Raw genomic sequence first — 26,991 nt, forward strand, 5'->3', positions numbered from 1 at the left:
AGATAACTTGACATGTTTAATATTGTACACCACACACAGTCCACATGGACTATATTTCCGAGATGACCACTTTTTCCCCCTCTCTCAGCCAGCGAAACAAGTGTAGGCTATGTTGCTAAACGCGCTGAGCACAAGTCTACAGGAACTGCACCGTCAGAGCACAGAGAGAGAGAGAGAGCAGTGACGGAGTGAGCTGCACACGAATGTGCTCAGTGCTGCTATCAGCCGATAGAAGCTTGACAGGCGACCAGAGGGGGACACAGATACTGATAGAGGGGGAGAGAGACTCTCTTCCGACGTCGGTGCTGGAACGGATGAGCGCGACATTCGTCCACTAACCGGTTACGGTATATTCCACGGCGGCAGACACTACAGATATCCAATGCTGGTGGAATTTAGCTGACCATAGTTGGACACGCAACATTCAGTAAGTTCGTTCATACGATACAGCCATGAATGACACTTTGTATTTTCATCATCTCTTTAGTTGCAGGGCCCTCATAGCATTGAATATCATATGGCCTTCTATAAATAGGCCTAAACCTTGTGTATTTGTGTTACTAAAGAAACAAATGCTTTACACGCAAACTTTATCATCATATTCCGTTTACTCCCAATAGTGTCTTGTTTCTTATGATTTAAGGTGAACACAATTTGGTTGAGAAATCAATACAGCAGCACCCATCCGTTGGTTGAATTGAAAGGGAACGTGTCCAATTGGGGTGTGACCATCTGTAGCCTAGTTACAATGTGGACTCACTCATGCAGATCAACATGTCATGTTTACCTTCCTCAAAAAGGCAGCAATGTCACGAATGGAAGTTATTCAGACCTTTGGATAACCGTTGGTTGGTTCTGTTGACAAACGTAACAGTCAGTATATAGACACATTTTACAGATATGTTTTCCTATTACCAATATATATTCTTTAACAACGCTAGGCCTAATTATATGCATTCCCTCAAGACTGAAATACACTTAAAAGTTTAGTACCGTGTTTCCAAAGATGATGTGATTGAATTGATTGGTGTCCCATATAAGCCTATTGTATGTGTGCAGAACAGTGCATGTAGGGTAGAAAAGTGTGTTTCATTTCACAGACAAAAAGCTATATATAACAGGTAGCCCAAAACAAATCGAATCAAATTGTATTTGTGACAAGCGCCGAATACAACAGGTAGACCTTACAGTGAAATGTTTACTTACAAGCCCTTAACCAACAATGCAGTTTTAAGAAAAATACCAACAAAAAAAGAAATAAAGTAACAAATAATTAAAGAGCAGCAGTAAAATAAAATAACAATACCAAACCCTTAATTATACAGATAAAGATTAAACATAAAATGTTTGTTACACCTATTTAAACACCTTTAGCATCATAACTGAAGTAATGACATTAACCATACAAGAACAGGAAGTCTTCTGACATATCCACATGCTGTACATTCCTATACAGTAGCCTACACCACACTTGCTTGGCAAAAAATGTCCTGACACAGTTTCATTCATGTGAATCAGCAATGCATCATCGCATGAATATCTGCCATCTCTAAATATATATATATAGTGGTACATGTCAACATCCTCCTCCACTGTGTAACAGTGGTTTCTAGATTTCCATCATCATGGCAATCCACATCAGAGAGAAAGGAAAATGAAGGAAGACCTGGCATTCAAATTCAGTGCTGGAGCAGGGCACAGTGAAATGTAAATCATCATGTAAGCAAATCAACTGCTACCACCAAAGCTTTGGTACACAATTATTTTTATTGTAGGGTATATATACTATTGTGCTTCTTTTTTTATGCCTTTCAGAGTTGGTTAAAGTCCATGAACAATGACATTTTCTGAGTTGAAAATTGAAATTGTGCCTATTGTTTATTTTGTGTCTCTAGCTGTTGGTGCCATGATCCCTCGTAGTATGCGAACAGGTGGGATGGCCCTGCCAGGGGTGGAGTCAAGGGATGTACCCCTCATTGGCTACCGGCCTTTAGCGCCTGACGATGTTCCCCTCAGCAGCCAATCAGGGCAAGTGACTGACTGTACTGGACTGGACTCCTCTGAGGTTGGAAGTGATTTTATATTTGATTAACTTGATTAGGAACATGTACTGTAAGTAACTCATTCACAGCAATTAAAATGCAGTAGTAGTTTCATTGTGATGAGAGACATCAAGGTGCAGTTGCACTTTAATACCTGTAAAGTTATGGGGGGCACTGTTTCTTGTTCTCTCATATAAGCAAACTTTCTCCAGTGGTCTCATATTAAAAAGGTTCACCAGATATGGTGAATCCAATAAATGGCTGATTTGATACAGAAGCACATCTGTGTCATATAATTTAAAGATGCACTGTGCAGAAATCGCTCTGCCATTTCCTTGTTGTTAAAATTCTAATAGTTTGCCTATTTTCAGTTTATGTGACAAAACAAGCAAGTATAGTGTACAGCAAGGTTTCCCAAACTCGGTCCTGATGTGAGCTATTTCTAGAAGTCTTAAAAATGAAACTGAAGACAGGGAAGGATAGAAATAGCTCACATAGAACAGCTCTACAGCGTTTTAGACTTGCTTTCAGTGAGAATAACAGATCTATAACTTACTCTATGTGAATTTGTCGGTTCGCCCAAAAAATTACTTATTGCAGCTTTAAGTCTGGTTGTCCTCTTAGTCTTGCCCTTTAAAATTGATCACATTCCTCAGACCAATGCTCATGTCTTGAGATTTCCAAGACTACTGTAACATTTTTGCTAAGATGATGCTTTCTTGAGCATGACTTTTTTTTGACCATATTACATGTATTTTGTAATATAATTCACTATTTATTTATTTCCAGCTGAATTCCCCTGAAACAGAAAGGGTTGTGTTAGTTGTTTTGAAAGTGTGCTAACCTGGACAGGTTGACAGCACGCAGGTTTTTCTCACAATGTATAACCTTTGTTAATGTTCCATTGGCCCGAGACAGAGGCTGTCAAGGTTTTATCAGACTACTTGTGGCAGTCAATTTCTGGGTTATTCTACTCTAGTCACACAGCCTTGTTGTTCTGTCACTGATGTCTGGGTTTCACTCCTTTTCAACCCTAAAGTACACAGATAATTGTTTCCATTGTAAGTTCTCGCCTCTTTTTAGGAAAGAATGTGTTTGTGAGATATTATACTACTTCATTTTTAACACTTAGGCATATGTCATTTCATCACTTTGATTTTACAAATCATTATATTCACCCAATAATTGCAGACCGTATCAGGTCAATTTAAGATGAAAGCGTGATTGCCATTTAGTTGATTGTCTCTTAATTACATATCAATTAACTCCATCATTTCCCATTGACTAACTCTCATACGCTTGTTACTTGGCTTTAGTGCGTAGTGCACATGATGCTCGTCTCGTTGGCTTTGACTTCACTTAGCATGCAGTCTCAAGAAACTCCCCGGGGCTATAAAAAGAAGACACCAGCTGCAGTGGTAACTTCCCTCTTGTTCTGTTTGTGTCACATGACATGACCACTGTACCAAGTGTCTCGTGATAAATAATCTATGGGTGGCCACCAGCCGGTGGGTCTATGTGTTGTGTGTTGTACACCTGCCACACCCCCCACTCCACTCAGATATCATAGGCCGGGTTTCAGAGGACATTCTATCAAGTGGAATTGAATCAAGCCACTTGTTCACTCTTTAATGAGGGAAACTTAGATGCATGTGAATGGATTTAGACAATGGGGTCAGGCCTCACAATGACAATCCATCCCCCCTGCAGGCAATGAAACGTTTACACACAGGGAAGCATGTTCTTTAGGTCAGGTTTCATAGATATGAGCTACATTTGTTTTGCAGGTATAACTTGGTGGAATCATTTCAGTAGTATTTCGGCTTATCTTAAAATAGGGCCTATGGTTTGTCACATAGTTCTGTGGTGACCCATATAGTCTCCTGAATATTCATTCTGAACAAAAAAAACGAAGTGTCTTGCCGATATGACCCTGATAACAACCTTATGAACCAAAGATTTCAAAGAGATTTCAGATAAGACTTTGATATAAGGACATAGAGCAGCTCTAGCATACCACCAGGGCTCACTTTAAAGAGTAGAGAGGGTACCATGGGATGCACAGATGAAAGCGTGAGAAGAAGAGCAGGGAAAGATGGGAGGACGGGGTGGGAGCCTGAGAGGGAGAGCAAGGGAGCTGCAAAAAAAACAATAGGCATCTTTAAATAAAACTTCAGAGGATATATTTACGAGCCCCAATTGTATTGCTGTGTAAAGTAGTCAACAATATTTGTGTCAGCGGTGGGATTTACGTTTTCACATGACAATAGCCTCCCATTTGCTCAGGCACCCATTTGTTCATACTGTATAACAACCATACATACTTATTTAAAAAGACAAAGCCCAAAATGTCTGATGTTGACAAACGAGTGACGGAAGTAGAACTTGAGACTGTGTAAAGACAGGGGGTGAAGATGGTGAGATTGTGAGGCTCTTTCCCACCCTGCACCAATGCCTATCTTACGTAGTGGTCAGAGGAGGCCGGTTTGTGAGGGAAAGAGAAAGAGAAACAATAGCAGCTCGTCACGACAGCACTTCCTGCTTCCTGTGTTTGTCTCCGCTCATTATGTACTTCCTCTATGGAGAGGAAATATGGAAATATAGAGACAAGGAGCATGTTGAATCATGAGAGAGGTTCCACATATAGAGTATAAACATTGAGTTAAAACTAGCAACGATGTGAAAAAGTGGGCGATCAAAAGAAAACATTGGAAACATGAGCAGACAAAATGGGAGATTTGAATGATACAGTATCTGAGGGGAGTCAAGCAAATTTCCTTATCAAGATGTTTCTCATGGAATGAACCTCAGCCACTTACTTCCATAATTATTATCATCTGCTCCCTGGGCCAGCTTTTCCTTACAGCGGAGCAGCCAAGTCCTTGTATTGATTGTTGGGGAAAATGCACTCGAACAGATTCAAAGATTTTGCGCATTTGGTAGAACAGAAACACTGTAGGGGTTGTTACATGCCACAATATTAGACATCCTCATTGGTGCCTCTGTTCCATTGCCACTCACAGACTGAGATGTGGTGATTGTGGTTGGTTGAGGTTGATGTGGATGGTCCCAAGTAAGTGGTTATACTGTAGCTAACTGTACCAGGAAGAGTTGTGGGTAAACTTAACCTTAGACCTACTGCTTGAGACAAAAACACAATACCATGGAAAAGGAGGCCTACAGTAGACCTATGTTAAAAATGTAAACAAGTTGTATTTAGCCTCACTTTTACAACTGCAGTGCCTTAGAAACAGCAACTGTGCTGTTAGCCTAGTTCATAACACCCTGATTAGTTGAATGCACAGTGCTACTTTAGGCCTACAGTACAAAGGCTTCTCTGTTTTTCGTGACCTGTTGTAGGCTAGCATTAATGACAACAAACAAATAATCATCTCCAAAAGTCCTGTGTTCTATGTTCTTTCTGTGAACATTGAGCTGAAATCCTCTTCAACTGGTTTGCAGTCCATGTATTTACACAACCTTCCTTCTGTCTGTTGCATAGAGTCATATGTGTGCAGACAGTGCGTTTATAGGTGCTAGTAAACAGAGCTACAAAGGCTAACAAAGGCTAGTAGTCTATGCTAGCTAGAGTTCAAATGAAATTTGATTTGTCACATGCACCAGTGGTGTAAAGTACTTCAGTAAAAATACTTTAAAGTACTACTTATGTAGTTTTTTGGGGTATCTGTATTTTACTTTACTATTTATATTTTTGATTACTTTTACTTCACTACGTTCCTTAAGAAAATATTGTACTTTTTTACTCCATACATTTTCCTTGACACCCAAAAGTACTCGTTACATTTTGAATGCTTAGCAGGACAGGAAAATAGTCCAATTCACGCACTTATCAACCGAACATCCCTCGTCATCCCTATTGCCTCTGATCTGGCGGAGTCACCAAACACACATACTTTGTTTGTAAATTATGTCTGAATGTTGGAGTGTGCCCATGGCTTTCCGTAAATGAAAGAAACAAGAAAATGCTGCCATCTGGTTCGCTTAATATAAGGAATTTTAAATTATGTATTCGTTTACTTTTGATACTTAAGTATATTTTAAACCAAATACTTTTAGGCTTTTCCTCAAGTAAAATTTTACTGGGTGACTTTTACTTTTACTTGAGTCATTTTCTATTAAGGTGTCTTTACTTTTACTCAAGTATGACAGTTGAGTACTTTTCCCACCACTGTCGAATACAACAGGTGTAGACTTTACCGTGAAATGCTTACTTACAAGCCCTTAACCAACAATGCAGTTCAAGAAATAGAGTTAAGAAAATATTTACTAAATAAACGAAAGTAATTTTTTTAATAAAAAGTAACACGGTAAAATAACAATAACAAGGCTATATACAGGGGGTGCCTGTGCCGAGTCAATGTGCGGGGGTACGGGTTAGTCGAGGTCATTTGTACATGTAGGTAGGGGTAAAGTGACTATGCATAGATAATAAACAGTGAGTAGCAGCAGTGTAAAAACAAAGGTGGGGGTGTCAATGTAAATAGTCCAGGTGGCCATTTGATTAATTGTTCAGCAGTCTGATGGCTTGGGGGTAGAAGCTGTTAAGGAGCCTTTTGGACCTAGACTTGGCGATCTGGTACCGCTTGCCGTGTGGTAGCAGAGAGAACAGTCTATGAATAGGGTGACTGGAGTCTTTGATCATTTCTTTGGGCCTTCCTCTGACACCGCCTAGTATATCGGTCCTGGATGGCAGGAAGCTTGGCCCCGTTGATGTACTCGGCCGTACGCACTACCCTCTGTAGCGCCTTATGGTTGGATGCCGTGCAGTTGCCATACCAGGCAGTGATGCAATCGGTCAGGATGCTCTTGATGGTGCAGCTGTAGAACTTTTTGAGGATCTGGTGACCCATGCCAAAACCTTTCAGTCTCGTGAGGGGGAAAAGGTGTTGTTGTGCCTTCTTCATGACTGTCTTGGTGTGTTTGGACCATGATAGTTTGTTGGTGTGGACACCAAGGAACTTGAAACTCTCGACCCGCTCCACTACAGCCCCGTCGATGTTAATGGGGGCCTGTTCAGCCCTCCTTTTCCTGTAGTCCACGATCAGCTCCTTTATCTTGCTCACATTGAGGGAGATGTCAGGTCTCTGACCTCCTCCCTGGTTAACATGCTAACATTTGCTTATGCTAACAGCCAGACCTAGCTTCTACTAGTGCTAACAGGCAGTAACCTGAACCAGTCTATCATTGTGAGGCTGTGAAAGTCTCCACCTGTGTGTCAACATGTGCTTACACCCCAGTGTCGTTAGCCCGTTGTGTAAACAGGGTGTGTTTTCTGCTTTATTCATTGACTTGGAACATTTATGAACTGTCATTAGCATATGTCACATATTAACAGGTCAGAGCAGCTTACCGATCACAGCACCTGTACACAGCCCATCTGTAAATAGCCCATCCAACTACCTCATCCCCATATTGTTTTTTTTGTTGCTCTTTTGCACCCCAGTATCTCTACTTGCACATCATCATCTGCACATGTATTACTCCAGTGTTAATGCTAAATTGTAATTATTTCGCCACTATGGCCAATTTATTGCCTTATTACCTCTCTAATGTTACTACATTTGTACACACTGTATATATATTTTTCTATTGTGTTATTGACTGTACGTCTGTTTATCCCATGTGTAACTCTGTGTTGTTGTTTTTTCGCACTGCTTTGCTTTATCTTGGCCAGGTCGCAGTTGTAAATGAGAACTTGTTCTCAACTGGCCTACCTGGTTAAATAAAGGTGAAATAAATCAAAATGTAAAAAAGTGTCAGAGGATGTAATGATCCTCAGAGCAGGTTTGTTGAAATGTTGATGATGAAGGATGAGTTTAGTCAATTAGGTCTGCCTCTAAATGTACTCTATTCATTGTAGGAAGAGAGGTAGTCAAACAGGTTTAGTTACAGATGTAGGTCATTCACACAGGGAAAGAGAGTGGGAGAGAAGGAAGGAGGGATTGAAAGAGAGAAGGTATTGTAAAGAGAGAGGGATTGAAAGAGAGAAGGTATTGTTCAGCCAATCGCTGCAGGCCATCTCATTGTGTGTAGGCTATGTGAGTCCCCTGTGTGTTCAACAGTTGAGTCTAATATTATATCATCCCTCTCCTGTGTGTGTATATATTATATGTGTGTGTGTCTCTGTCTGTCTGTGCCTGAGTGAGTGAGGGAGTGAGTGAGTGAGTGTATACGTTTGTATACGTCTATCGCTGTGTGTGTTATGGGTGTGTCCATGTGACGCAGGCACACAGAGAGGTTGGCCCTACCTAATGACGGCTCCAGGTGTGTTTGTGTGTTAAGTCCGAGAGCCAGACTAACTGAAAGACAAAGACAAACAATCCCTCGGTCATTGAAAAACGACGGTAAAGGAGACAATAGGAAACTAAAAAGGCAGATGAAAGAAAGTGGACAAGATGGTGTTTGTAGCTTTCTTCTGAAGTTCTCAAAGAAGCTAAAGGCTTGTAGCCTGTCTGGACTTGTCGAGACAAAGGTAACTTGTGTTTTTTTGGGTCAATGTCAATGAGATACAGATAGGGGGGAAAGAGAAAGCGCAACAGACAGATATGAGATCTACAACCGAAACATGCTGCAGTAGGTGGAGCAACATGTTCTGAACCTTTGTCATGATAATAGAGGGACTATGGATTTGTATTTTATTTTATTGAACCTTTATTTAACTAGGCAAGCCAGTTATGAACAAATTCTTATTTACAATGACGGCCTACTCTGGCCAAACCCTAACCCGGACGACGCTGGGCCAATTTCCCACCGCCCTATGGGACTCCCAATCACGTCCGGTTGTGATACAGCCTAGAATCGAACCAGAGTCTGTAGTTACACCTCTAGCACTGAGATGCAGTGCCTTAGACCACTGCACCACTCGGGAGACCAAAAATAAGATACTTGCACTTTGAATGAAAATGAGGCATAACTGAGCATGGGCCTTTGGTACTCCAGTTAATTTGAATGAGGAAGTGGATACTGAAGGTGATTATAGAAGGCACCTCCACATGTAGAGAAAAAAAAGGAAATTGACGGAGACGTTATTGGATACAGCAGTTGTTGCGTAACTGTGATGTCTGGTCAGTGGTCTATATGACCTGCTTTGAGCTTAATGCATTTGCACGTATATGTTGACCTGGATATTGCTCATCGTCCTATTGTGGTTGGATCTCAACGGAAGGGGGAAGTTAATGCAAAAGGAGGCAGTGCAATGCTCTAAAAAGCTTTTAAACGCGTTGACGTTGTTATGGTTTACATGTTGAAGGATTCACACATGACCAGTCAGACTTTTGTTTGTGAAACTGGATTGTTGATGTCAGACTAGTGATGCGTGCATTTTTCAGCATGGAAAATCCCATTTTCATGGGCGTAAATGGCAGGGGAAGTGTAAACTGGTATATCCATTAATATATTACCCCTCAGGTACGTTAGGATGTTTTGCTGTTTTACTCGTTGTAGGCCTATTTCATGGAATGGTTCGGTGAATCTGTGAGCAGGTTATTTCAGTACAGTATCACAGCTGTTTTGCAAGTATTCAGATGGCAAGTGTATTTGATGTAATGTTATAATTTCTGTTGAAATTATGCATTGTTTGTGTTCCAGAACATATGAAAGATGTTGTGATCCATCGGTTTAGTTGCGTTTACAACTTTACTGTGTATTGTTTTGTTTTAAGACCTACTCTACTTCACTTACGACCTTATCAGATTCTGGTAATATTTCACCCAATAACATAATATGCTTCAGGGGCACATCGGGGCTTTATGCTAAAACCTGAGGTTCTGGTTCTGGTCATGTGATAGTACTTCTATTTATTGTATGTTATTGTATTCCACAGGGGGAGACTTCCCCCATGAAGACAACTTGGTACTGTCCTCTGGACTTGGTAGGTCAATGCAACTTGAGATATGCATGAATAACTAGATTTTGGTGACAGTGTGAGGTTTGTGCGAGAGTATGAGTTATGCACGTATTTTACTGAATCATACTCTTTCTCTCTTCCTCAGTCTACTGTGTTGGAGGAGGAAGAGGACGGAGTGATATACAATGTAGTGGTGAAGCAACAGCGTAGCGCCCCCACCAGTGCAACAGTGAGAATACATACCATAACACACTGCACAGAAATTACAGTATAATTGCACCTTACATCCTTACACGTTAGCTTTGTCTGATTTGTGAAATTGTTATAAATCTCTCTATTTCTTGCTCTATGTCCCTCCCTCCCTCCCTCCAGTCCAGCTCTCGTTCACAGTGTGTGAAGGCGGGAACAGAGGAGAAGCTGGTTCAGCACCTCCTCCACTCCTTCGCCATGGGAGACTCCTCCTTCATCACCATCTTCCTTGCCACCTATCGCTCCTTTACCTCAACTAAGAGAGTGCTGGATATCCTCATCGACAGGTGGGGAAGACAGAAGCAATGCATTACACACCGGTTGTATGTATTGTTACAAAATGTTTTGAAGTACTGTAGAAAGACCAAGGGAAAGAAAGGAGACGTTGTGATGCCTCTGCGTTGCCCTGAAGAAACCATCTTTCGTCTATCTATTTTTTTCTTTTTTCTTCCCTCTTTATCCAGATTGCAACATCCACCAGGAGAAAGTACAAAGAGTCAGATTAGGCAACCCTTCAACAGGTGAGTCTAATACTCTATCACTCCTGTCCTTTGTGTGTGTGTGTGCGCACTTCATGCATTTGTATAGATTGTCTCCCGGTCCTCTCTCCCTCTCCCAGAGCGGTGTGTATGGTGTTCAGTATGTGGTTGTCGGAGTATCCTGAGGACTTCCGCTTTCTGGGAGAGCCTGGTCTTCTGCTCCGCCTGGCCCCCCTGCTGCCCTCCGACCCCTCTGGGACAGAGATCAGGGGTCGCCTCCTCAGACTGGCACAGGAGCTCAGTGAACAGGCCCTACTGCCTGACTCTAGTTCAGGTCACTATACACTCTGGGTTTATGACAGTCATGGCACTGCCAACCTGAGGTTATATGAGGATTTTGTGGGTGGCATAACCGTAGATATATATATGGGCAGAACTCTCCTCCAAATTGTTTCCAAGAGTTTTCTGTGATGATCTTCAGTGTTCTATTCCCACTGTCTCTGCTGTCTATCATCCAAATCTGGTGGAACCTGCTTCTGTAACAACCACCCTGATGTGTCTTTCCACTGCCAACCCGACTGAATAAGCCTTTCATTTGTATCAGTTAATATAGACCTACATTCATTGGGATTAGTATTGAATCATCTCTGCCGTTTAGATAGGACCACCCCCAGCCCTGCTGACCACACTAAGTTTGATCCCACCAATATCCTGGGCTTCCCCGCTGGGCTGATTGCTGAGCAGCTCACCAAGATAGAAACGGTGGGTTTAACCTCTGACCCCTACAGTATCATTACTCCTCCTAACCTTGTATAGATCATGGGAACATGCACTTTACTACAGTCTTAATTGTGTTCCTCGTTTTCTATTGTTAAGTCTCTCTGACCCTTTCCTACTCATACTGGACATGTTTGACACTTGCAGTCTCTCTGGCTATGCCTTGCTCTCTCTCTCTCTCTCTCTCTCTCTCTCTCTCTCTCTCTCTCTCTCTCTCTCTCTCTCTGTCTGACTGTCTCTCTGTGTCTCTCTTTCTTTGTCTCTCTCTGTCTCTCTCTGTGTCTCTCTTTCTTTGTCTCTCCCTCGCTCTCTCTGTCTGACTGTCTCTCTCGGTGTCTCTCTCTCTGTGTCTCTCTTTCTTTGTCTCTCTCTCTCTCTCTGTCTGACTGTCTCTCTCTGTGTCTCTCTTTCTTTGTCTCTCTCTGTGTCTCTCTTTCTTTGTCTCTCCCTCGCTCTCTCTGTCTGACTGTCTCTCTCTCTGTCTCTCTTTCTTTGTCTCTCTCTCTCTCTCTCTCTATGTCTGACTGTCTCTCTCTGTGTCTCTCTGTCTCTCTTGGTGTCTCTCTCTCAGTGCCTCTCTTTCTCTTTCTCGCTCTCTCAATCTTTACTCACTCTCTACCTCTTTTCCCTCAATCATGGTCCCTCACTCACTCACTCACTCACTTACTCACTCACTCACTCACTCCTTACCTCTTCCCCCACTCTCTCCTAACAGGAACTGTTTGTGCGTCTGGTCCCGTACCACTGCCTGGGCTCCTTGTGGTCTCAGAGAGACAAGAAGGGCCGCGAGGGTGTATGTTGGTCCGTCCGGGCCACTGTACGCCAGTTCAACCGGCTGGCCAATGCTGTAATGGCTTCGTGCCTGTGGCCCACGCAGCTCCGCAGCCAGCAGAGAGCCTGCCTTCTGGAGAAATGGATCAGCGTGGCAGAGGTCAGCTGGTCATCATTACAATAGAATAACTTTATTGTCCACACACACCCGTTGAGTTTGGAAACAGCATTCCTCTGGAGGAATTTCAAGGTTAAATACCTCGCTCAAGGACACAACAGCAATAGGTTTGGGATTTTGAGTTGAAGTAAGAGAGTGGGGAGCAGAATACTAAGCTGTCTTTCTCAAAACATTAACAAGACAACACTGTACTTGACTTTCCCCATAATACTTTCCTCTCTCTATAAAGGTGCTCACAGTAGATGTAGTACTGCCATCCTGTAACTTAGGAGAACAGTAGCAACTTGCAGCAGGGCTGTTTCTGCTGACTCCACACACACAATCACATACACTTTCCTGCTTACTTGCTTACACGCCCCCCCCCCCCCCCCCCCCCCCCCACACACACACACAGTCTCACACACACTCTCAGCCTAGATATCATTTGTTGCCAAGACACTCACGTCACCTCATCAACAGGTTTTTATGGGAGAAGTCACTTTAGAAATGTACATAGTTGACCATGTCAGACAGCGAGTGCCAAACAACCCCATTGATCCAGCGGCAGGTATTCTCAGACAATGCTGTCCTGTGTGTGTTTCAACAGGAATGCAGAGCCAGGAAAAACTTTTCGTCTCTCTACGCCATCGTGTCTGCCCTGCAGAGTAACCCAGTACACAGACTAAGGAGGACGTGGCTAGAAACTGACAGGTTGGTGGAGGAAGCATTTCGATTGGTATAACAGAAGAAAAAAAACATACTTTAACAAATATATATATATCCTTGTAATGTTTGTTGGATAGAGAGCGATACACTCTTAGGAAAAAGTGTTCCAAAACGGTTCTGCGGCTGTCCCCATGGGAGAACCCTTTTTGGTTCCTGGTAGAACCCGTTCTACATGGAACCCAAAAGGGTTCTACCTGGAACTGAAAGGGGTCCTTCTATGCCGGAAAGCTGAAGAACCCTTTTTGGTTCTAGGTAAAGGAGAGTGTGTTGAAATGGGCGGCCTGATTTGAACTCATGCTACAGCAGAACATATGCACTGGAGGCAGCGGCCGAGACCACTTGACCACCCTAGGTCATACCAAAACGTACTTCTATTGCAGATGTTTTCATGGTATTGTCATTTCCATAACATTGTCATTCTCGTAACACTATCATTGTCATGACTGTCTTCTTTTTTCTTTTTTTTACAACACAGCCATTTCAATAACTCAGGAATTGAATCACATTGTCATTGATATAACACCATCCTTTCCCACAGTCAACCATATTTAACGTTCCAAAACACTACAGCAGTTGATCATCTCATCTTGTTATCATTTACCCAATCGTAGCTAAATTAATCATGGCTAGCTGATTCGTTTGGATGTGGATTATAGTAAGACCCAGTAGACAGCAGAGAAATGTCAGTCCAGGCCCCTAATACCTTCTTTGGGTGCATGGCTCATTGTTGTTGTCATGTGACTCTGTCTGACAGGGAAGCAGTGAGGAGGTACGAGGAGCTGTCCAACATTTTCTCTGAGAAGGACAACTACTCCCAGAGCAGGGAGCTGCTGAAAGAGGTGAGTCACAGTGATTGAGAGTTACTGCACACATGTACTCACACACACACACACACAACACGCACGTACTGTATGTACATACGCATGTACACACGCAGACACAGACACACACACACACACAGTGCACTGACGGACATCCCATAATACAAGCAATATGAGCTAAGGACAGGTCTCATGTGAAGTGTCGTCACAGATCACACCAAAGGTGTTTTACTCATCTCAAATCCATAGACGTTCAAGAGCGGTTGCACTACACAGATTCAGTGTAAGCATTACTCCGGGGCTAAAAATGACTTTGAATCATGAATCATGCCTTATAACCCAGAGGAAGGCTTCATCTGGGGGTGTACAGCCTCTCAATGTCAACGTCCTGTCAATCTAAATTCACCCGTTTCTCAACATATATTGCGTTTAGGATGCATTGTGAGTTTCTGACGGGGGTCTGGAAATCGGTAGGATTAGCAGCATTTTCATCCACTGTTTATACGTTGTGCGTGCATCAATACCTTTTACATTAGCTGCACTTTCACCAAGGCATCCACACAGGAATTCATCTAAACATGACGGAGCTTTCATTTGAAAGCTTCACTCCAGGCTTTGATGTTGGAAAAATATCACACTGCCTTCTGCTGTGCTTTGATAATTTACCAAGCAAGCTGCTTCCTTACCCTCTCAGTTTGTCTGGAATTGAGGGCCTACTACCCAGTTACTACACAGGGTTTTAGAGCACATAGCCATGGTTCTAAATTCTATATTGTGTTCCAGATTGTCATGCTTAGATGTTTGTCTGTTTTTTTTCAGGAGGGTACTTCGAAGTTCGCCAACCTGGACGGCAAGATGAACAACAGGAGACAGATAGGAGTAAGTGCTCTTATAAGCGAGTTTGAAGTCACTCACAAAGCTCATTCTCATTTTGCCTTGAAGGAAGAAGCATGGAATAAACTGTACAAAGGGCATCAGATAACCCTTTGCTGATGTAACGTAATGCAATGCTGGTATTTCTTCAATAGAGGAATCGTTGATGGTTAAGTAAGGACAACTTGATGTACAGCACATTCACCGGTCTTAACCCAAGGTTCTCCATCTTAACCCAAGGTTCTCCATCTTAACCCAAGGTTCTCCATCTTAACCCAAGGTTCTCCATCTTAACCCAAGGTTCTCCGTTGAGCATGCATTAAGTAGGCTTCATCTGTGTCTGGGAAGCCTGAAGCCCCATGCCTCTGTTTTTGCTTTTCATTGTTCTCCACCCTTCCCCTCTCTCACACAGTCCAGTGCCCAGGGCACAGTACCCTACCTGGGGATCTTCCTCACAGACCTCACCATGCTGGACACGGCCGTCAAAGACAGACTGGAGGTGAGTCCCTTCATATAGAGTCATTTAGCCCCCCATCATGTGTCCAGCAACGGGAAGTTGGTCATAAGCTCCGGTGGTGAAGTTGTAGTTGGTTTACCAAAAAGTTGCATTGACAGTGACATGATATCCTGTTCCTCCGTTTCAGAACGGCTACGTCAACTTTGACAAGAGGAGACGAGTAAGTGATGCGGTCAGGGCCTTTGCACGGCTGCTGTTTACATTCCTCAGAACCCGTTGTCCACGTGTTGAGTTATTCCAGGATCCAGACCAATTCATTAGCCTCTGGCTCAACACAGCAGATGGTCTTCATAAATTGCTTTTCTGTTGTGCCTCTCATTAAACGTGTGGCAGTGTATTGAATTCTGAAGCAGTGCGTTCATGCACATATTCATGTTTAACTGCTAGCGTTTCGACTGATAATGTGCCATTGGTACTGGAGAGTCATTTGATGTTCAAAATGATTTGTTTTTCTCTTTGCAGGAGTTTGAGGTTTTAGCTCAGATCCGACTACTGCAGTCCTCCTGTAAAAACAGTGTTTTCCTCACCGACGAGGCATTCCTACAGTGGTACCAAAGCGTACCCTCGTTAAATGAAGAAGAAAGGTAAGCCGTGATTCTCTTTTGGTTTTTATTCATTTTTACAATCAAACCATTCACGTTTGTACATACATGTTATTTCAAACGGAACACTGCAACTATGATGATCGCTAATCACATTACATGATGTCTCCAGTTACAGACTGTCCAATGAAATTGAGGTGCCGTGCGAACCGAGCTCTGGTCGTACCCTGAACCCTACAGTGATCATCACACGGTGCCCAAAGTAATGTGGCCTATTATTACACTCTACACACAACATGGAAGTAGTATTCACTGCAGATACCTTTCACTATGTATAGTGAAATACATTGGTTATATGGGCTCAGTACTATTGTATAAGAATGGCCAGTCAGCATTTTCTGTGAACTATACTACACTACATGACCCAAAAGTATGTAGACACCTGCACGTCAAACATCTCATTCCAGAATCACGGGCATTAATATGGAGTTGGTCCCGCCTTTGCTGCTATAATGTCATCCACTCTTCTGGGAAGGCTTTCCACTAGATGTTGGGACATGCTTCCATTCAGCCACAAGTGCATTAGTAAGGTCGGCACTGATGTTGGGCGATTAGGCCTGGCTCGCAGGTGGCGTTCTAATTCATCCCAAAGGTGTTCAATGGGGTTGAGGTCAGGGCTCTGTGCAGGCCAGTCAAGTTCTTCCACACCGATCTCGACAAACCATTTCTGTATGGACCTCGCTTTTTTCAGCACTAGGCAGTCCCGTTCTGTGACCTTGTGTGGCCTACCTCTTCGTGGCTGAGCCGTTGTTGCTCCTAGATGTTTCCACATCACAATAACAGTACTTACAGCTGTAGCAGGACAGAAATTTGGCGAACTGACTTGTTGTAAAGGTGACATCCTATGACGGTGCCACATTGAAAGTCACTAAGCTCTTCAGTAAGGTCATTCTACTGCCAATGTTTGTCTATGGAGATTGCATGGCAGTGTGCTCGATTTCATACACCTGTCAGCAACAGGTGTGGCTGAAATAGCCGAATCCACTAATTTGAAGAGGTGTCCACATATTTGACTGTCAAATATGTAGTAACGTGGCCATAAGTAATCAGTTGTGGAAAATTGACTTTGGGAGGGTCTGGGGGTAAATCCTCTGTACTTTTTTCCATTAAATATATCCTCACACAGTGCAAGAGCTGGTAAATTAACATACAACATTGGAAAGAGCTGAAAGCCAAACTTGGACATTTACTATGTATTTCTCAGGGGTTGAGTAAGATGTTTTGTAGGTTGTTGTCATGCAGATTATGGTGCATGATGAACATACATGATATGATTCTCTCACCTCCTTACAGCCTGAATTCCTCCAGGACCAGCCTTGTTGCTGACAGTGACGGTCTTTTTTACTTCCCCTCCCCCGTCTGCCACTTTCTTTCCAAATTCACTAAGGTAAGAATAAGACCTAACATTTACAGTTATTTTACGTACTTTCCCAAAAATATATTTGCATTGCCAGCTAGGATTGCAGAGCATGTAATTACTATTCAGGTACAAATGCAGGTAGGTGTTGCTGTTTACTAGCAATCAAATGTGATTGTTTTAAAAACAAATGCATGTCGTAAAAACATACAGAAGAGCACTTTTCAAAGAGGAAAATCTTTGATCTTTTATAATTCTCTTCTGTGTCTTTTTATTTGCTTTGGCCTTCACGGAACAGCCACTTTTTATCTTGTCATATCAGTAAGTATGTTTTTATTTTTTTTATTTTCATCACTATTATTATTTCAGCATATGAAATCCCCCTCAGTTTCCTGTCTGGATGTTGACTCCTCCCATCCCACCAATGACCCCATCCCGTCTGCATTGACACCATCCACTCCCGTCAAATCACATCGTCGATCAGTCTCCTGTGGCAACAATCCCACCAATAACAACAAAGGGTCTGGGCCTGATATGCGGATCGTCAGGATACGGATGGATTTACAAGATGGGAATATGTACAGAAGCATACTGGTACTGAGCCTAGATAATGACACATTTTGAGATATTTGCCTTTTTTGGAATCAAATTATACACTGGACTGCACCCTGCACTCATGACTATTTACTTTAATCCACAAATATCTGTTAATGATAGTAATCCAAAATATTTCCTCAGGTTGTACACAGGATATTATAACTAGGAGTCAAGCTGTCTGGTATCAATGTCGTTCTTCCTCTCTGTTTCCTCAGGTGACAAACAATGACAAGACACCCACTGTGATCAGTTCTGCCTTAGATAAACACAGTCAGGACCCCAAACAGGCATCCAGATATGAGCTCATCCAACTATTGCCCGAGGGAAAGGGTAAAGACATTTCTCAACCCGACCATGCGAAGTCACTTTAACAGTTCTCTGTTCATATTGATTGTAGTGATGACTTTTCTTGTTCTGCCCTGTAGAGTTGGTCATCCCTGCCACAGGAAACGTCTTCTATGCCATGACTTCCTCTAGTGTGGACTTCCTGCTGCGCAGACAAGGAGGCAACACCCCTTTTCGCTCTCAACCAATCAGCACAGAAACCAGTGCTACCTTTCCTCGAATCAAAGCCAAGGGGCGGAGACTGTTTTTTTGACAACAACTCTTTCCCAAATAGGCTACATCTGAGACATAATGTAGCTAGTTCTCAAGGACAGGTCACGATAAGAATGCAGGCAGATATCTCAGTGAGATGTGGCCTTGTCTTTCCTAATCTTTTTCCGAAGTGGAAACACATTCTGACCGAGCTTGTTCAAGCGAAATGTATCCTGAAACCTGTCTGAACTTGTTTGATGAACGTGTTCTTACCTGGGACATTTCAATAAATATGCTGCCCATTTGTGTATACCAGGGAGGCCATTAGTGTAGAAGGGTGCATGTCTCTGGTTGGCAATGCATACTACTGCAAATATACACCGAGAACAAGACCAATGCAAATCTTTAACTGATGGTGAATGGTGCTGTTTCTTAAGTCTCTCTGACCATTGGCATCTAATTTCCTATTTAACCAAATGGAATGGCCTTGTAACCAAGAGCAACTGAGGAATCCAAATCATCTTGCGTATTTGAGGAATGTGCCTCAGGTTCCATCATAGAGATGAGTTGATAGTAGAGAACTTCATTAAATCAAAGTATTTGGGGGATATGACCTCCTTGAATTGACCATGACAACAAAGTTTAACATTTCTCCAGAGAGAGTGGATACAAACGGCATGATGACATATTACGTATGCAAGGCGTTTCAAGAATTTGAATGGTGGGGAGAGCACTGGGCTGACATTATGACATAATGCATCTGAATAAGTGACAGAGTCACTGAAACCTCTCATTATAGCAAAGCACAGGGGCTCATCAAAATGTTTTAACTATGTACTTTGTATGTATACATATGACGATGTCATGATTGTGTTTACATTCACAAGGAGCAATCAACAAGTGTCAGAATGACATGTTATTCATTTTGAAGTAACAGGAAATATATTAAATTGCCCCAAATTGCAACCATTTCAAATGAGCACAACACGTTACAAAGATAAACATGATCATTTGGGCTTTCTGCATACATATTGAATGATAGTTCTGGTAGTATCTTGTGTAAAATACAACACATTTACATATACAGCCTTGCCACTCCCATACAGAAGTCATATTTTGAGTATGAACCATTAGGCATAACAACCTCAACCCACAAACTCTTAACCTAAACAATTCACGTGAAGACACTAATGAAAGTCCAGACTATGTTGTGCGTATTGAAAAGATGTCTACCATTGCACCTGAATGCTAAACTTTTCAATACAGCATAAGCTAATCTTTATTAATGGTCTCTGAATGGGTTTAGTTGGTAGTTGCAATGGAAGTCTGTCTGAAGTGTACTTCAACCAGTGCACCCAAAGTCAGTCCTCAAAGACCCATGCCAGGTTAGTGAGTTATTCTCACCAATCACTGAATTATGTTTAATTGATATCTTCTCTGACGTTTGATAGAGATCTGACAGCTATTAAGGTTTCATTATGCAATGTCTTTAGTCCAGGAACTGAATGTAGAGGGTTTTGCAGAAGGCTCTGCTTCTCTCCAATGAGGATGAGACCAGTAGGAAGGAAAACCTGTATGCATAAGGGCGCATGGGGAACAGATTGTGGAAGGCCCTAACTGATGAACTCTTGTGAACTCTGGCCACACTACCCAGTGCTGTTGAAGTCTCTACTAAGGCTGAAGCATAGACACGGTAGTTCCAGGGAGAGGAGAGAGGATTCTGGGTAACGTAATTTGATGAAGTCTTAGCGCCAGGCTAAGCTACTGATTGTTTAGTGCCTTTCTCTCATTGGTGCTTGACCTACTTAGTGTCCCAAATGGCACCCTATTCCCTAATAGAGTGTTACCTTTCACCAGAGCCCATGTCAAAAGTAGTGCGCTTAATAGGGTGCCATTTGACATGAAGCATCTGTGATGTATGCATTGGAATGTACATATGATGTACATTCACAGTGCTGTATATGCTGGCATGTTTATGCACTACATACGCCCTATTTGTTTTTGTGTGATACATTTCCTTTTTCTATGGATGCATTTTGATGCGACGGTAATATGAGGAATTTCTATGCAACTCCCCGGATGTGTGCCGTAATTCTGCCGTGTCTATTCTTACCAAATAAAATGTACACAGATGTACATCTAAAAGATTCAGACTGTGTTTTAGTATCTAGCTTGTTGGTGGATGAGGAAGTTTAATGAAGAACATTATGCAAAATATTTGTGCAGAAGACAGTATCTTTGCCTGTTTCAAGCTGAACGCTGAAAAGGTCACCACATGTTTGACTAAAAAGTAAAAAGAGAATTCAAGAAAAAAACATGACACATACTTTAACAATCTTTTTTTTTTTTGTTAAATCATTTGTCACATAAAAAAGGTTGAAAACAGACACACATAAAATGTCTAAAAATATACCTGAGATCACAATCAACATTGCCTACAGTCATTAGCAACTTATAGAACTACATAGCGTGCATCAAAATGATCATTGTTTAATGATTACAGGAGTGCCACTTCCCTTTCAAGTATGTTTCTATTCATGGCAATTTATGAAACAGTCCAAAACTGCCATAAAAAAGTGAATTAGATGCTGGTACCTTATTAAATCAACATTCTATGGGGTACCTTGTTCATGGAGCTCAATAATACTAATACACCTACCTGCTCAGTGAACTGTGTGCATACTAGTAACTTTACACTGATGCTTACTGATTCATATCTCCCTGGTAGTGCCTTGCATCCTCTACGTCCACATCACACCCGCTAGTTCCTCCCCCGCACATCTCACACTCCAGCGCCGCTGTCCGATAGGCCTTCCACACCGTGGCGTCCTGCAGACACACCGTCCCGCCCCCTCTCTTCTCCTCAGCCTCGTTGCGGTTGATGTCGCCCACACACACCCAGCCAGCAGCTCCATCCAACCCACCCCCGGTGGTACTCACGGCCCACTTGGAGTGGTCGTTGGAGGCCTTGAAGGTGATCCTCCCGCCTGGGGAGATAAGCTGGATGTCCAGGACCTTCCAGCCCAGGGAGCAGTCAGAGGGCAGGATGCCAGTGGAGCGGATCCAGAACTGGACTAGGAGGTCTGACTGGAGGGAGGGAGCCACCCAGGAGTGGTACAGATCTAATGGGAGACAGGAGGAGGGGAAATGGGAATATTGTGGTTAAATGTTGGGTCGATCACAACGACAAAACGGTAATGACATGAATAGTCATTCTTACCATGAAACAACACTTCAACAGTACAAAAAAAAAGACAAATTAATCGTTACTAAATTGTTCCTTACCATTATTGAATGATCTCCCCTTGGCAAAGCTGATGAACTCGGTTCCACCCAATGAGGTGAGAGGCACACTGCGATTGGATGCAGGTTGAGTGTGTGGTAAGCTGCTATAGGCCATCTGACCATGGCTGTTGTTACAGACGTCAGCCAGTGCAGGCACCAGAGAGGCCAAGGAAGCAGGGACACCGCAGTCATACACATTGGGCTGGTTGATCTGCAACTGCTCTCCTGCAATGTAAAACACAATACGTGTCAACTGAACACTGAACATTTCAATCAATGAATTGTGTCAAAAGTAAAGCAAATAATGATGAATTGACTGATCAATCCGGTTTGGCCGCCATTGTAAATAAGAATTTGTTCTTAACTGACTATTTAAATAAAGGTTAAATAAAAAAATGTAAATAGGCACCAAGTTCCAAGACAAGTACTATCTTAATCTAGAGCATGACTTATTAGTATGACAACTTCAAATTCTTCAAACAGAGTAGCAGACAAATGCCTGTAGTAGCAGACAAATGCCTGTACATACAAGACCACTGACTGTGGCTGAGATTGAAAACGTTTTAAGACAAGACAATGCTTTGAGGTTGATGGAAGTTGGCCTCCACTGAGAACTCCCATCACAATTAATGACACTGGTCTTAAGCTGAACAAAAATATATACGCAACACGTGAAGTGTTGGTCCCATGTTTCATGAGCTGAAATAAAAGATCCCAGAAATGTTCCATACACACAAAAAGCTTTTTCAATCTCAAATTGTGTGCACAAATGTGTTTACATCCCTGTTAGTGAGCATTTCTCCTTTGCCAGGATAATCCATCCACCTGACAGATGTGTCATATTAAGAATCTGATTAAACAGCACTATCGTTACACAGGTGCACCTTGTGCTGGGGACAATAAAATGCCACAAATGTCTCAAGTTTTGAGTGAGCATGCAATTGGCATGCTGACTGCTGGAATGTCCACCAAAGCTGTTGACAGATAATTGAATGTTCATTTCTCTACCATAAGCTGCATCCAAATAGAGAATTTGGCAGTACGTCCAACCGCCCTCACAACTGCAGACCACATGTATGGCGTTGTGTGTGCGAGCAGTTTGCTGATGTCAACGTTGTGAAGAGAGTGTTCCATGGTGGCGGTGGGGTTATGGTATAGGCAGGCATAAGCTACAGACAACGAACACAATTGCATTTTAACAATGGCTATTTGAATGCACAGAGATACCATGAAGAGATCCTGAGGCCCATTGTCATGCCATTCATCCGCCGCCATCACCTCATGTTGCATGATAATGCACGGTCCCATGTCACAAGGATCTGTAAACAATTCCTGGAAGCTGAAAATGTCCCAGTTCTTCCATGACCTGCATACTCACCAGACATGTTGCATGTTGTGTTTATTTTTGTTCAGTATAACTCCACGAGAGACATGAAACTTACAGAGCAAACATCGCACCGCAGGAGGATTATGGTCTCTATGGTTACAGTGCCATAGAGGATAACCCTATCTGTCACTACGGTAACAGCACCATTTGCTAGCCAGGTTGTAGTGGCACTTGCTATTACAATATGCTAAAATGCTAATGACCTAAATTGTTTATGCAAATGTTATTTTTTGTTCACAATTATTGTGTCAACATTAAGGGGTTAATTGTCATTTTTAAGTTCATTGCATGCAGGTTTTTCAGTGATAGGGGCAGCAGTACTTTACCATTAAAGACCCACTATTACTGTGGAGAATGACTATGACATAGGACTTAGTTTGTAGGGTCAGCAATAATAGTACGGCACCCCTGGAGAAAAGTAGGGTTAAGTGCCTTGCTCAAGGGCACGTCAACAGATATTCCACCTAGTCGGCTCGGGTGGTACGCACAGACAGTCTGTCTCAGCATGAAATAGAACACATTTGTGTCTTCATGAAACAATTCACAGTTTCATGCATTATAACAGGGTGGATAATCCAAGATACTTTTCAGAATTCTATTTATAGTATTCCATTTATAGCATTCCAAATGACTTTTACAGGATTACAGTCTCACCAATGGCCTGAAAGCGCTCCAGTGGGTAGGTCACACAGATGAAGTTCTGTCCATTCTGTACACCACTACCTGGGTAGGAATATTGCCCGATTTCCTTTACAGGGGGGAAATGAGGGGTGCTGTGGACCAACCAATAGCCCTGTGTCTTGTCCAATAAGACAACACCTGAGATGGAGAGAGGGAGATAACACACACATTAAAAGCTGAGTCATTTCACAACAGTACATACTCTCTTGTCAGACAAAAACATGAACATGCTACAAATGGAGGAGCTGGCCAGAGGCCTGGGTGCTGAGGTTAGCATTACAATGTAATGTCTGGTTACAGTATACAGCTGAGGTTTATATTGTCCTGACCTTTGGTGTGGCCACCTCGGCTACTAAGGAAACCAAATCCCTTTTCTCCCTCCTCGGGTGGTCTCTGGTCATTGTACAGGATGTATGCAATGTCACCATTCTGCAAAAGAAAGTACACACACTCATCATCAGAAGATAGACTTTCATGCATATTGCACACTCTAAACTCAGAAACAAACAAGGTTTATAGCACCAATAGTGTTTGTTCTTTGATAACATGTCATATGCTGTATTTATTTATCATGGCTGTCTGGGTGAAAAGAAAACTCCAATTGCACATTTAGATTTTTTGTGTCCTTCTGTCTCACTCCACTGTGACATAAAAAGGGAGGGGGCAGCTACCTAAAATAAAACCTCAGCAGTGGTACATACATGTGTTGCAAGTGAAACTTAAAGGGAAAATCCACTCAAAAACAACCTTTTGGTCTTTTTTTAATTAGTCGACTGTTGATACAGTCCCAAAATGGTTTGCATGTCAGCAGTCAAGTTTCAAGATATTTAACTTCCAAGAAACATGAAAAAACATTTTGGGCCTGATAAGTTTTTGAGTGGATTTTCCCTTTAAGTTTCACGGTTCATTCTAATGTGGTCAGATATTAATAATAGAAGGAACCAGACCTTCCCCTGCTCATACAGCTGGCCCACTGTCCTCCCCAGGGCTCCAGTGCTGTCATTTACCAACACATTTCCATCCGTCCATCCCTCGCTCCCTTTGTCCATCAGTAGATAACTCTGTCCATCATTGGGAAATTCACGATCAACATGGGGGAGTTTGTAGAGATAGAACCTGAGAGAAAGTATTTGATTCTCAGTACTGTGTGTTGTTTTAGCATTTTTTTTAATATAACCAGGCAAGTCGGTTAAGAACAAATTCTGCCTTGTTCATGGGCAGAACAACAGATTTTTACCTGGTCAGCTCAGGGATGCGATCTAGCAACCTTTTGGTTAGCAGCCCAATGCTCTAACTACTAGGCTACCTGCCACCCCATACCTTGCTTTGCACTCTGTCTGTGACTAAGTAGCTAACAGACCTAAGGGAAGAAGGAGGTCATATCAGTTCAATCTTCAGTCTGCCCAGAACTGTTTTCTCACCAGTCAACAGCTTCCCCTTGATCATTGTAACAGGAGATAGGTGAGGAGCCTCCCTCTTCTGGTTGAAACAGGATCATCAGGACAACAAGTGACAACATCTGAAGGGAAAGCAACGAGGTCAAAGTAGTTTTAGGAACTGTGAAAAACTATTGCCGAAATGACAACTTCAACATTTGTTGACTAAAATGGAAAAGGTTTGGCTTTGAAACAAGAAGAGAATGCGGCGATGCATTACAAATTGGAACAGTAGCCGACAGTCCATGATACAATTATTTTATGATGTTGTAACAATATATCAGAAGTAAACTAACAAAAAGTATCAGATTTGCATTGATTTGATATCTAATTGATTTGTCAACTGCTTTACAATCCATAACCCATGCAAACGAAATGTATAGCCCCCTCAAACTCAACTCTAGACTTCGAAGCCAGTTCCACTGCGTTCTTTGTTCCCCTCTAATCAGGAGGGACACATTCAGACCCAGGTCTGCGCACATAATGATCAGCTATAACAGAAACCCAGCAGGCTCAGGACCTCAATAAAGAGTTGAATACCCCTGCTATAGCCTGTGCCCCACTGGTTGATTGAAAAGTCTAATTTATACATCAACACTTAGCCTACCTTTGAGTAGATAAGAATTTGACAAGGGCGCTGATTCTACAGCTTTTTCCGTATCCACGTGATCTTCGATTGTGGCGAACCATTCCATTTCTTTATTTGAGATGCATCCTTGTTTTGAAGTATGATGTCACGGGGCGGGCTTTTGGTCACGAGTTAATAAAGTGGAGGAACTGCATTAACGCCCTGGACCAGAAGCACCCTTCTGCCTTTTACACATGGGGGAAATATATTAATTTAAATGGAATCAGAGCGTATATGAGCATAAAGCAAGCCGCAAATGTATGGTACATATTTATTGGATACATATTTAATGAACAAGTGTGTTTTCCTTGCTGTTGTCAACAATGGTTGAACAGTTAAAGGGATGGAATTGATACATTTCCACTTTGCTGTGGACAATTCATCCTCAGCACATGTAGTCTAGCCTAACAGCCTAGTTGTTCCTGAAAAGTTGATTTCTAGTGCATTGCAACACTGTAATGTAAAGGCAGATATCTGTCGTTTGACAATTGAATAATGCATATTGAGTGGTTATGGCAAATTTCCTGGGATTGAGAACCTCAACATTCTGAAAAAAGCACCATTATGCACACATTATAAAGAAATGAGCCCTTTACATTATTATGTCACTCTCTCTTTCATTGGATTCCAGGCAATGCTACCAGACTACTGTATGATATATTGTACCCCCCCAAAGATTGCTTTGATGACAGGCTGTAGCTCAGTGTATAGCCTACACTTTTGGTTGGTTTGTGGACGTTTTCCTCAATGCCTGTCTCATGCCTTTCTTTCACAATTGCATCTATTTTGTGTCTTTATCTTTTTGTAATTAAAAAAAAGAATCCTCCTTTTAATATCCCACCAAAACAGTTTCTCTGACTTTGGGACTTTGTTTTTAACAATTGAAAAGAAGGTCTAGAAGGCTACAGAAAGTTAACGAAAGGACTCCACTTCAAGTTTCTTGTGTTGCACAGAGTATTCTTAGCATTTTGACCTTCGAGCAGCCAGTTCACTGCTCTTGCTATTATCACTGCTCTTTAATAAGCTTCACGTATTGGCCTCAATGCCTTCGTCAGCATCTTATTCAACCTGCAATGAAGATAGCTCAAATGTGTGAGGGCCTTTTGAATGTTAGATCACACTTTGAGGAACTGCCATAATAAGCATTCTTCCTCATCACTTACCACTTTCTCTGCACAGACAGTTCAAGACTTCCTCTGAAA

At 42.3% G+C, this 26,991-nt stretch overlaps 2 protein-coding genes across 5 annotated transcripts; one reads left to right on the forward strand and one right to left on the reverse strand.

Annotated features, from left to right (window-relative positions):
* LOC109908858 (ral guanine nucleotide dissociation stimulator-like 2) lies at positions 1-20,643 on the forward strand. 4 transcript variants are annotated; one of them, XM_020507604.2, is made up of 21 exons: positions 92-427; positions 1,604-1,719; positions 1,896-2,065; positions 9,886-9,933; positions 10,055-10,138; positions 10,282-10,445; positions 10,623-10,679; positions 10,778-10,971; positions 11,296-11,399; positions 12,130-12,345; positions 12,950-13,053; positions 13,823-13,907; positions 14,709-14,768; positions 15,175-15,261; positions 15,407-15,439; positions 15,742-15,863; positions 15,994-16,083; positions 17,175-17,268; positions 17,608-17,832; positions 18,051-18,165; positions 18,261-20,508. In XM_020507604.2, exons 3-21 carry the CDS (start codon positions 1,907-1,909, stop codon positions 18,431-18,433), a joined length of 2,214 nt encoding a protein of 737 aa, XP_020363193.2. In that variant the 5' UTR covers positions 92-427; positions 1,604-1,719; positions 1,896-1,906; the 3' UTR covers positions 18,434-20,508. The 4 variants fall into 4 exon arrangements, 3 of the variants coding, with proteins under 3 accessions (XP_020363193.2, XP_031645858.1, XP_031645874.1); XR_004203009.1 differs by lacking the exon at positions 1,604-1,719 and having other exon boundaries at positions 1-427; positions 17,627-17,832; positions 18,261-20,643; XM_031789998.1 differs by lacking the exon at positions 1,604-1,719 and having other exon boundaries at positions 155-427; positions 18,261-20,643.
* Positions 20,545-25,889, reverse strand: LOC109908864 (deoxyribonuclease-2-alpha). Its single transcript, XM_020507617.2, has 7 exons — positions 25,769-25,889; positions 25,147-25,244; positions 24,673-24,841; positions 24,055-24,154; positions 23,699-23,863; positions 21,658-21,882; positions 20,545-21,494 (listed from the first exon to the last, which is right to left on the reverse strand). Exons 2-7 carry the CDS (start codon positions 25,242-25,244, stop codon positions 21,076-21,078), a joined length of 1,176 nt encoding a protein of 391 aa, XP_020363206.1. The 5' UTR covers positions 25,769-25,889; the 3' UTR covers positions 20,545-21,075.
* Between the last annotated feature and the right edge of the window lie 1,102 nt (positions 25,890-26,991).

Source organism: Oncorhynchus kisutch, linkage group LG2 (assembly GCF_002021735.2).
Source record: "Oncorhynchus kisutch isolate 150728-3 linkage group LG2, Okis_V2, whole genome shotgun sequence".
Lineage (NCBI taxonomy): Eukaryota > Metazoa > Chordata > Actinopteri > Salmoniformes > Salmonidae > Oncorhynchus > Oncorhynchus kisutch.

Bases quoted from the DNA above. Each gene is read 5' to 3' on its own strand.
- LOC109908864 (XM_020507617.2), bottom strand. From the start codon at position 25,244: ATGTTGTCACTTGTTGTCCTGATGATCCTGTTTCAACCAGAAGAGGGA. The intron at 24,842-25,146 runs GTGAGAAAACAG...ACTTTCTCTCAG, and splicing joins CAAGGGGAAGCTGTTGACTG to GTTCTATCTCTACAAACTCC. The intron at 21,495-21,657 runs GTAAGGAACAAT...GTCTCCCATTAG, and splicing joins GGGGAGATCATTCAATAATG to ATCTGTACCACTCCTGGGTG.
- LOC109908858 (XM_020507604.2), top strand. From the start codon at position 1,907: ATGATCCCTCGTAGTATGCGAACAGGTGGGATGGCCCTGCCAGGGGTG. The intron at 14,769-15,174 runs GTAAGTGCTCTT...TCTCTCACACAG, and splicing joins ACAACAGGAGACAGATAGGA to TCCAGTGCCCAGGGCACAGT. The intron at 17,833-18,050 runs GTACTGAGCCTA...CTGTTTCCTCAG, and splicing joins ATATGTACAGAAGCATACTG to GTGACAAACAATGACAAGAC.